We start from the raw sequence: 10,359 nt of genomic DNA on the forward strand, positions 1-10,359 counted from the left end.
AATAGATGTATAGACCTCAGCAGTCTGATATGGTAGCCACTAGAGACTTAATGGCCATTTGAGTTAAAATTCATTAAAATTAAATAAAATTTAAAACTCATCTCTTTATTTGCACTAACTACATTCAGGGGCTCAAAAGCCACATGCGGCTAGTGGCTGCCATATTAGACAGAGGGATAAAGGACATTCCACAGGAAGCTCTAGTTAGTCAGGAAGTCCTTCTGCTGACAGCACTGGTTAACAAGGTTAGCAAGGGTTCCATGTTAATGGGGGGAGAGCTCAGAAAAATTTCCCAAATTAGCATTCCTTTGATCAATATCTTCAAATGCATCTATATGTTTTACACACATACACACATACACACACACCCACACAGCTGATCTTGGTTATCATGAATAATCATATCTTCATATCTTTCATAGCCACTGTTTTAATATTAGCGAAACAAACCCTGAATCTGCTAGTTGAGGGAGACTATAATGACTAATTGTTAATAATAAGTTTAATGAAAATAATCCTCACTATTGTAATAGATTTTTCATTGAGGAGGATACACTTTTGAATGCATGATACTTTATTTAAACGCACATATATACAATGATGACAAAGGAAAACATTGCAGAATTCAGCACAATGGCTGCATGCATTGGTAGGATGGGTGGATTCTCATTTTACATGATGAAATATGGGCTGAAAACAGGAAAAGGCCAGAGAGCAAGTCTCATTTCCCATCACCACATTGAAGGGTCTTCAAGCCTGTAAAACATAAGAAGCAAAGCATGTAAGGGAAGCTGCCCAACTTCCTGAGGTATTAGCAAGGGTGAGACATTTAGATCTGAAGTGAAAGATGACCGGGAACTGTTGAAAAGTCTCCTGTTGGCATTCTAAATAAGAAGCCATGTGGAATATCAGATCGCGAGGCGGAGGCACAATATGCACAGCCCCAGCTGAGCAGCATTCCACGATGTTGACAGGCGTCTCGGGCAAACATCAGAGGGAGCATTTGAAAGGCTCTGTATGTATCAAAGGAGCTGAAGAACACCACAATCTTTTGAAAATCAAAATTACAGAAATCACATGAAGCTGTAACAGGAAAGTTATTGTTCCTCAACTCTAAATATGCTTCCGTTTCCTGCCAGCTTTATTATGTAGTAAGATGCTACTTGTTAGACTGTAATAAGACCTTTTTAATAAAATAGCACTCATAGGCAACTTCAAGACTGTCAAGTTTTGTCTCCTTCTAACTGCACATGATGGAGTCTGTCAATCAGGGTGCAATTAATTTTCCTTCATGCACTAACTGTGTGACCTTGGGCCACAAAACAAAGACAAAAAACCAAGGTTCTAAGTAGGTCTGCGCTGTTATTTTTCTAACAGTAAGTCGATATAGTCTACCTTAAACTTTTTACTGTGGCAAACATCATATGCATGTCAGTGAAACATGGAAAGACATTTACTGCTTCGTATTAAAGACAACCCTCGCCAGGCATTATGGCTCACAACTGTAATCCTAGCACTTGGGCAGGCTGAGGCAGGAGGATCTCTTGAGGCCAGGAGCTCGAGGCTGCAGTGAGCTATGATTGCACCACTGCACTCTGGCCTGAGTGACAGAAGGAGACCTTGTCTCTGAATAATAATAATAATAATAATTTTTTAATTAAAAAAAGGTAACCCTTACAAATTTTCTGCCTGTTTCCCTTGCATTTGCTATTTAAGTCTGGGCTGGTTCCTCCAGGGACAGGAGCACTGGAGTTTTATCTCAGTTCAAATCGTTGTTCCCTTTAGAGAAAACAAATCTCACAACTCTATACTAACACCCTTCGCGCTGGCTGGCCATTTCACAAGAGAACTGAGGGAGGTTAGAAGGGAAGGTGGGTGGCCCAGCGGGTCACCCTGCTGAGTCTCTAGGGAGAACTTGATGGAGAGCCACATGTCAGTCACACTCACTGAGCAAGTGTTCTAGTGACCTCTTCTGGGGAACTTGGTTCTTGACATTGTAGAACTCTGGGTTTAAGGCAGCCAAGCTGCCACAGACGTGGGTGGACCCTGTGAACTATGATCTTACTGTGGTTAGAGACAGGAAGCAAGGACTGAAGAGCCAGAAGGTTATGAAGATGGAAGAGGACCAGGCTCCTCTTCAGCAGCACTCCTTGTCCAGGAGGCACCAGAAAATCTTAGCTCAATGTTTAACACTTAGACATTGGTGGGCACTTCTTTCCAAGACAGACCCAAACTACAAGAAAGTCCTGAGACTACAGATAAACTCCTAAGAATACTGTCATTCAACGTGCATTCATTGAATATAATAAATCACTATGTGACACAAGTTGAACTAAAATATGTCAAAAAGTAATCCAGAGCACCTAATTTACCTACAGCTTCATGTAAAACTGGGAAAGTTGGAGTAAAAACCACGTGGGACATTTCCTAGGATATCTGGACACTCCACATGTATAAAAACTACAGATCTTCCCAGCCAGAGATGGACAGTTGGTCATTTCAATTTAGAGTCAGGGACTCACTCTATGCTCCCCTGACTCCAACAATGTTAGAAATTCTATATAATTTCTAAGTTAAAAATCAATTATTTTTAAAATTGTCAAAGGAGCACCAAATAACCTGGGCTAAAAAATATTATTCCAGAGAAGTTTAGAGATTTGACAATGAGTACATGAAAAGAGAGGTCTCCTCTGCCTGCTTCTTCATCCTCATTTCTGCTGAAATCTCCCCTAGTCTAGAAGCTTGGCGGTGCCTCCCACCAGGCACCTGTCTCTGACTTCCCTCCCCTGGGCACCTTGAGCTCTGCAACAATATCCCCATCACAAGCCTTGTCATACCGAGTTCTGGGAACATTTTCTGTGCTTTCTCTCATCAAGAGGTCTGAAATCAGTGTCTCTGGGCTAGATCGTTTTCCATATCTGGAAAAAAAAAGTCTTTTAAAGCAAGTTTGGAATAGGCATAAAAACCTTCAGGAAAAAGGAAGATAGTCTCCTATTTGGGATATGAAAACTAAACATTACTGTCAGTTGTTCATCTGTAACAAGCAAGCTAGGTGTATGAAGCATATATTATCAGAAACATTATCATAAATATTATTTCAAATTATTTATATATATATATTTAAATTTTGCTCAAATACTCAATAAATAATCTAGGAGGTTATTTAAACCAAACCAAAATTCCTAGTCAAATTCCTGCCTTTTTAAACAACCACAAATAATATGTATAGAGATACATACTTTTATAACTAGGTGACAGGAAATTTGAAAACATGGAAGCATGATTGTAAATGTTTCCACAAGTAGTTAATTGGCTATTGTTCTGATGATACACAGCAGTTTAAATCTTAACAAGAAGACCAGATGATATTTCAAAGACAGTCCTAGAAAAAAAAATCAGCAGATTGCCGTCTAAGACCCACCTGTGTCTTTGAATCCCAATTTTCTCATTTGTAAAACAACCCCTGCTTAAATCAGAGTTTTTGTGAACACCCAGTGTGAAATGTGAGTCACAATGCTTTCAAAGTGACAAAGTGATACACACATGCAAATTACTGCTGTTGAAATGCATCCATTCTTCTGGCTACCAACAGACCCTGGGTCTTATATTTTCCATATTCATTCAAGGTGCCAAATGCTAAAGTCTTTCCTGATGCTGTGATTTTAGCCCCCCTGTAAGTCTAAAGGAATCTAACTGATCCATGGAAATGTTCTTTTTTTTTTTTTCTCCTGTAGCAGGATATGGGTGAGACAATACATACAGGTAAGGTTTCATTTACCTGTGAGGGTAGTATATGCTCCCCACTCCAGAACACTACAAAAGGGTCAGACAAGTCTATACCAAATTGCATCTTTTGAAGAGGCCATTTTTGCCTTTCTCAGAAAAGGCATTGGACACCATTTGCCACTTTGTTTAGAAATAAATTAGCCTGGTATGGATTGGTTAATAGGTCCAACAACTGAACAAAGCTGACAGAGGGTATATTCTAATTGCCCAGCAAAATTATATCTAAATTTTTTGGAAATATTTTCTATTACTGTTCTTTTGCTGACACTCAAGGGAAGCAAAAACAAAACAACCCCCTGTCCCACTCCCATCATGTGTGAGATTTCCTCAAAGGTTTTCTGGAGTTGCAATATTAGACTATAGGCACCTGCTTATACTTATTTATTCTGTCCATCCATTGGTTTTACTAATCGTAAAAGTCTAGGGCAACTGTAACTCATTTATCTTCATCATGCTCCAGTGAGTAAAAGAACTGCCAACTGTTTTCTCCAATTTACCAGTAAAGAACCTAAATCTGAAATAGGAGGATTTGCACAGTGATAATCTTGCATCCAGTTCAGCATTGTTCACTCTTCTTCCTTCTTTAATTAATTCTGGATCATCCTTCCTCTCTATAATGCTGTAACTTTCAAAGATTGAGTCCTTGGAGTAAAGATTCTCAAACCTGGCTGCACATTAGAATCACCTGGGGAGTGTTAAAAACACACTCTAAAGCCCAGGCCCCATCCCAGAGGGTCTGATTTAATTGGTCAGGGGTGGATCCCAGCATCAGTGTACTTTAAAATCTCCCCTGATGATTTTAATGGGCAGCCAGGAAGGAGAAACACTAATCTAAGGCTGAGTTTCTCCGGGACTGGCTATTCTGTGTAATGGGGGCTGTCCTGGGTATGGTAGGATATTTAGCAGCCTCCTTGGCATCTAGACACCTAGATACCAGCAGTGCACACCTCCAGTTGTGAAAACCAAAAATATCTCTGGACACGGCCAAATCACACCTGGGGAGCATAAAATCACCCCCAGTTGAGAACCACTAATTTAGGGGGCTATATAAGTAAATCGTAGGAGACCCACACTCTAGAATAAGTAATGCAGCTTCCAGAAGCAATGAGCCAGGGGTATATATACAGCAACAGGAATTAAGCACAAATTGAGTGCAGGGGGAAAGGGGGTGGGGGGGAAAGAAAGATAATGATATCAGATTATATCTATACTAAATTAAAGCACATCCACAAATGACCCTGTAATTTTCAGAAACACACATAGGAGTGGGTGTCTGTGCTGGGAAGGAGAAGATGGATGTACATTAAGAGCCTCTGCTGGTTTCTAAGAAGGAGTTTATACGAAGATGAGACAGGAAACTCTGCTTCAGAGACCAGCTCATTGCCATCTAAGCTGAATCTCTTGCCATGAAACCCAAGTCCCTTTCCCTTATGTTTTTTTCTCATCAAACATGTTGGAGATAACACTGCCTGTTGATGGTGGTGACAACATCCAAAGAAACTCAAAGGAGGGCTCCAATTCCATAATTCCTATAAAAATAGCTTTCATGAAATGTCCTTAGCTTCATGATTTGTGAAATGGACATAATTATACTCCCTTCAAATCTTTGAGGTAAAGACTGAATGAGATAATGCCTAGGAAAACATTTTAAAATGCTAGAGCTTTGTAAAATGGTAAAGCTTTATAGCAATCATCTTCGGAAAAATGAGTTCTACTGTATATAATGCTATAGCTAAATAACAGGTTTTTCTAGAAAAAATATCTTTTTGTTTGTACAAGTTCTCTTTGATCTGCATGACAGCATAGCGTAGCAAGAATTTGAATCAATTAACTTTCTGGGAAGTATGGAATATAAAATATTATTGCTTTTTGCTAATTAAAATGATCAGATTTCAAGGGATCACAAATAAATACTATTTAATTCCGGCATTTTCATGTTTTTCAGATTCTATATAAATTGGGGCTTTTTCAAAAGTTTTTTAGGATGTTAAATACGTTTTTGATGAAACAGGAAAAAGCAAACTTTATTTTAAAAGTATAAGCCCTCCCCCTTTTGGATTGTTTCCAACTACTCCCTGACTTGTAAACAGTAAAAATATGGTCTAAATAAATAAATAAATAAACCCCACAATACTTTAAACGTATAATTTAAACATGTTAACTACCATTAATGCTTCTAAAGGGCTTATCCTTTAGATATGGTCAAATGACTAAAATCATTTAATCTCAGTAATTAAAATAAGATATTAAATGATTTAGAACTAAGATCAACCAATTTTGAAAACAAAATTCAAATCCTATGTAATTTGTAAAATGGTTTGGATTTGATTTTTCCCTTAATTGTCATTGTTGAGAGTGAAAATATGGCATTTCATTTTGACTTTCTGAATGTTCAGAATAAAGTTTACAATTTCTCAGATTCCATGTAATCCCTGAATTCATCCTAAAGTTACTGGACCAACGTAAGTTTCTTCTTAATGAAATACCAAGTGGGCACTTTCTTTTCAGAATTCATAGCTATAAAATAGGGAGATCTCTGCATTTTAGATAAACTGTTTTCAGGCTAAATCTCTAATTATTGGGACTAGGATTTTCAAATATGGGAGTGAGACTGCAAAAAAACACAGTACAGAAGAAAAGAAAATAGCTCTATTTGTCTTTTTCTAAATATTGTCATTCAATTAGCCCTGGGCAGGCCGGAAAGTCTGACAATGTCTGTGGCAACCCTGCAGTTTACTCCTTGGTTTGGTTTTCTTTGGTGGTCGTTCTGTTTTTCCTAGACACCTTGCTAGCGTTTCTCCCTACAACATTTCTCTGGCGCATTCTTGCCCCTTTCACTGGGTACTTTCGAGATTTCTGGACAGAGCCTCACTGCTGTAAGAACCACAAAAAACCATAAGAGGTGAGTGAGAGGAGATTGCCAGCCTACCAGCCTGGGGAACCTGAATCTGGGGATCAAGACTCTGTGACTGTAGTTGCACAAAATGGAAGGTACCCATTTTGTGTAGAGTGTGCCCTGTACAAACATTTACCTAGAGCTGACTAAGTGCCTGATACTGTCCTGCCCTGGGATAGAGGGAAGGAAAAGAAATAATCCCTTTCCCTAACATCCCCAGGATCTCCTGGTGTGCAGGCACTGGCGCTCCCGGAGTCGGTCCCGCCGTCCCACCCACCTCTGTCTGGTGATGAGGTTGATGTAGTGTCGCAGCGCCGAGTAGTATCTGGCCATGTCCTCCGCTGGTGCGTCCTCGCCCGGGTTGTCCGGCTTGGAGGGGTACGCCTCGGCCAGCGCACCCAGGCACACGAGCAGGGACAGGGCGAGGGTCAGTCCGGACAGCCCCAGTTGCTTGTTACCTAGCATCTGCGGGCACAGAAGGCTCAACGGACGGGCTTGGGGATTCAGAGCACCCACGCGCAGCACCTCCCTCCTCTGCCTCCCGCGATCCTCCTCCTGCTACTACCCGCGACCCCCCATCCGCTCTCGTCCCAGTCCCGCAGAGAGAACCCAGGCGTGGCTAGCACCACCTTGCGGGCTCCGGGCGCCGTCTGCCCGGGACCTGCCCCTCTGCTCCACCTGAAAACTTCGCGCAACTTCGTTCCAATTCTCAGGGACCAAGAAGCGCGCGGCGAGAGTGCAAGGTGGGGGCCCCGCCAGTTTAGACATTCAAAATCGAATTGAAAGTTCCTCCTGCTGGGTCACTTTTCTCCCCTCTTGCCCAAACTCTTGTCTGGGAAGAAAACTTTCTTCTCTGTTACTTTTGGTCTGCCTAGCTTCAGGGGATCAACGCTGACAGCAGAGATCACCTCGGGGTGACGACTGCGGTGGGGAAGGGTAAAGAGAATTGCTCCCTGGGCCAGAATTGCTCCAAAGAGATTTGGAGCCCAAGAATCCAGGGAGGTGGCAGGGCGCGGGGCTCCCGAGCTCCAGGGATTCCTCACTCGATGGCGCTGCCGGGGAAACCTTCCTACCGCGCACCGCTTTCTGGGCCTCAAGGCGGCGACCCGCAGCGAGACCGCCAGCTGCCTTGGGATAGCGGTCCCGGGTTCTCCCTCCATATCTGCTAAAAGGTAACTCAGAAGAACCGCCCAGCGGGAAGGGCCCGGGAGAAGGGCCGTGGACAATCAGAGGGGAGCAGAGGAACAAGTGGAATTTAGCCGCCAAGACGGCTGGTCCGCGTCGGGGCGCGGAGCCGGCATAGTCCCGGCTGGGGAGTGGGGCGCTATCCTCCCAGTGCCCCAGGGCTCCACAGAGCGGGAGGCTGCGCCTCTAGCAAGTTCACGGGCGCCCCGTTCGCTCCCATCCCTAGACAAACGGGTCGTAGCACTCACGGTGGCTGGCGCGCGGGCGTGGCTGGGCGGCAAGTACTCTGCTGTCGGGCGAGCGTCTCCGAGGGGTGAGAGCCAGCGGATGGGGTGCAGAGAGCGGGTCGCGACAGGGCTTTTATGGAGCTTCCTCGCCGCGGCAGGAGGGGCCTCGGGCAGTCACGCTTGGGTGACTCCCACCCGCCACTTCCCGCCCCCGAGTGGCGGGGGAGGGGGCTGGAACCGCAGCCGCACGAGTGTCGACTTAGGGAGCCACCCACACCCCAACCCTCCCGCCCCAGGCACTGCCCGAAGAAGCGGGGCCTGGGACCGCGCGAGCGAGGCAGCGCGCTCCGAGCGCGCTGGACAACACCAAAGCCCAAGTATCTGCCCTCGGGCAGTGCCCGATCCCTGCTTTCCTTCTTTCCTTCACGCCCCGTCTAGTCCTGCCAGAGATAGGAGCAGTCCTGCCAACAGGACTACCAACCCACTGCGCGCCGGAGTAGGAAGCACCTGAATCCTCTGTAGTGGGGCATCTCCAGGACTAGCGCGGCATCCTCGCCGGGCACAACTGCCCGCTGTTGGAGTGAGGCAACTGGGCGCACAGATTTTTCCTGCACTTAGAACAAGTCGGAGGCAGCTGCCGGAAGTCTCCAGCTAGAGGGTCCCAAAGCTGCGCTCCCCACCCCACCCCCGCGCGTGGTTTCAGGGGCTTCTGCCCCTTCTCTCGGCTCGTTTTTCTAGGAGATCAGCCTTCCTCAAGTACTCGCTCAGACGCAGTGAGCCAGGCTCCGTCGAGACATGAGTGTGGCGACTCAAAATTCCCCAGAGGGGGAACACGGTAAACCTATTCCCCCAGTTTGCTGAAAAAGAGCCACGCTTCCAGCTTCTAGAGACTCTTTTAAGCTCAATTTTAAAAATATATATTTTTTTCTTTTTTGGTCCAAAGTGACGGTAGTTAAATGAACAAGTTTCTGTCTTATTTACTAACCCTTGTATAGTCCTACGTACGTTCAATTAATGTTAATTGAGAATGTGGGTTCTGATTAAGATGAAACATGTTAAAAACGATGAACATTAATTTGCTCATCACGCTAAACCTGTTGAATGAATATGCAAGATACAGAAACTATTATTACAGGATCAAGATTTTATGCAGTGGACTGAGATCTGAAAGTTCCGTGAATGAATGCTCCTGTATCTTTCTAAATAAAATGGCATTTTATTTCTAAATGAAATAAAAGTCTGAATCTTTCTAAATAAAAAGGCATGTTGGGAAATTAAAGCATTAAGTTGCATGTTATTTTAATGCTGAAAGGACAAGTGATTCTGTTAAACTGACACTTAGTTTTTGTGCTGTTCCAACAGCATTGAATTAAATATCAAAAACTGTGAAGCAAACAATCCTTTGCATGTATGTGTTTGTGCATTTGTGGGATCAAACTATAATTTTGGAGCCCAACATCACTTTCACTTGGCAACTGCTTCTCTTTCTGTATTACACAAACACATGCTGAGGACACAAAAATCAAGGCTCTCAGAGTTGCTCAGGGGTGCTTACAAGACAGAGCCTTTGGTAAAAGTGCAAAACATCTTCTAACTTAGAGCCCTTCCTAGATAAGGGAAAGTTACAGTCCACTTTTCAATAAAATAATCTTATTTTAGAGTGTATCACAGATTCATATCAATTAAAATCTGAACTTAAAAGTTATCACTGAATTTGGGAAAAATTACTTCTAGGGAGGCCCACACCACTGTTGAGAGAAGAACACTGTGGAGGCTTGATTAATTTAGCTTAAGATAATGTCATTGATTATCAAGAGTAAGAACTTATTCTCTGGGTTAAGGATTTAGAGAATAAAAAATAGGGGGTGATATGCCCTACATGTGTGTTTACATCCTTATCTCCTTTCTCTCCAGTCCAAGCCACATCCCCTGTCCAAAATACAAACAAAACCAACTGTTTGCAACTCAACCCTGCATCTTCTCCTAGCTGCTGAGCCATTTCTCTCCTTTGTTTCAAAGTCAAGTTGTTTATTTCTAACAGCTTTGTTAAGATAACATTGAGATACTATTGAACTTGTTGAGATTCAAAAGGAGGTGAATCAGTGGAGACTAGAGAAGGTAATGATCGAGAGAAGTCAAATAACCAGTAAAGGTCCATGTGGTTTGCAATTAGGAGGTCTTACTGATAGCAGGTTCATAGCTTGATTCAGATAGAACCTGGACCACATGAAACCCAGTGGTTTCATGACTAAACCTAAGATAAAG

General features: G+C 43.3%; 1 protein-coding gene across 2 annotated transcripts; it reads right to left on the bottom strand.

Moving 5' to 3' along the window:
• Nucleotides 1–556: 556 nt before the first annotated feature.
• NPY (neuropeptide Y) lies at nucleotides 557–8,897 on the bottom strand. Of its 2 annotated transcripts, XM_054494825.2 has the most exons (4): nucleotides 8,116–8,897; nucleotides 6,960–7,147; nucleotides 2,838–2,918; nucleotides 557–756 (listed from the first exon to the last, which is right to left on the bottom strand). In XM_054494825.2, exons 2-4 carry the CDS (start codon nucleotides 7,145–7,147, stop codon nucleotides 732–734), a joined length of 294 nt encoding a protein of 97 aa, XP_054350800.1. In that variant the 5' UTR covers nucleotides 8,116–8,897; the 3' UTR covers nucleotides 557–731. The 2 variants fall into 2 exon arrangements, with proteins under 2 accessions (XP_054350800.1, XP_063524472.1); XM_063668402.1 differs by having other exon boundaries at nucleotides 557–2,918; nucleotides 8,116–8,272.
• Nucleotides 8,898–10,359: the final 1,462 nt, after the last annotated feature.

This window comes from Pongo pygmaeus, chromosome 6, assembly GCF_028885625.2.
Source record: "Pongo pygmaeus isolate AG05252 chromosome 6, NHGRI_mPonPyg2-v2.0_pri, whole genome shotgun sequence".
In the NCBI taxonomy this organism is placed as follows: domain Eukaryota; kingdom Metazoa; phylum Chordata; class Mammalia; order Primates; family Hominidae; genus Pongo; species Pongo pygmaeus.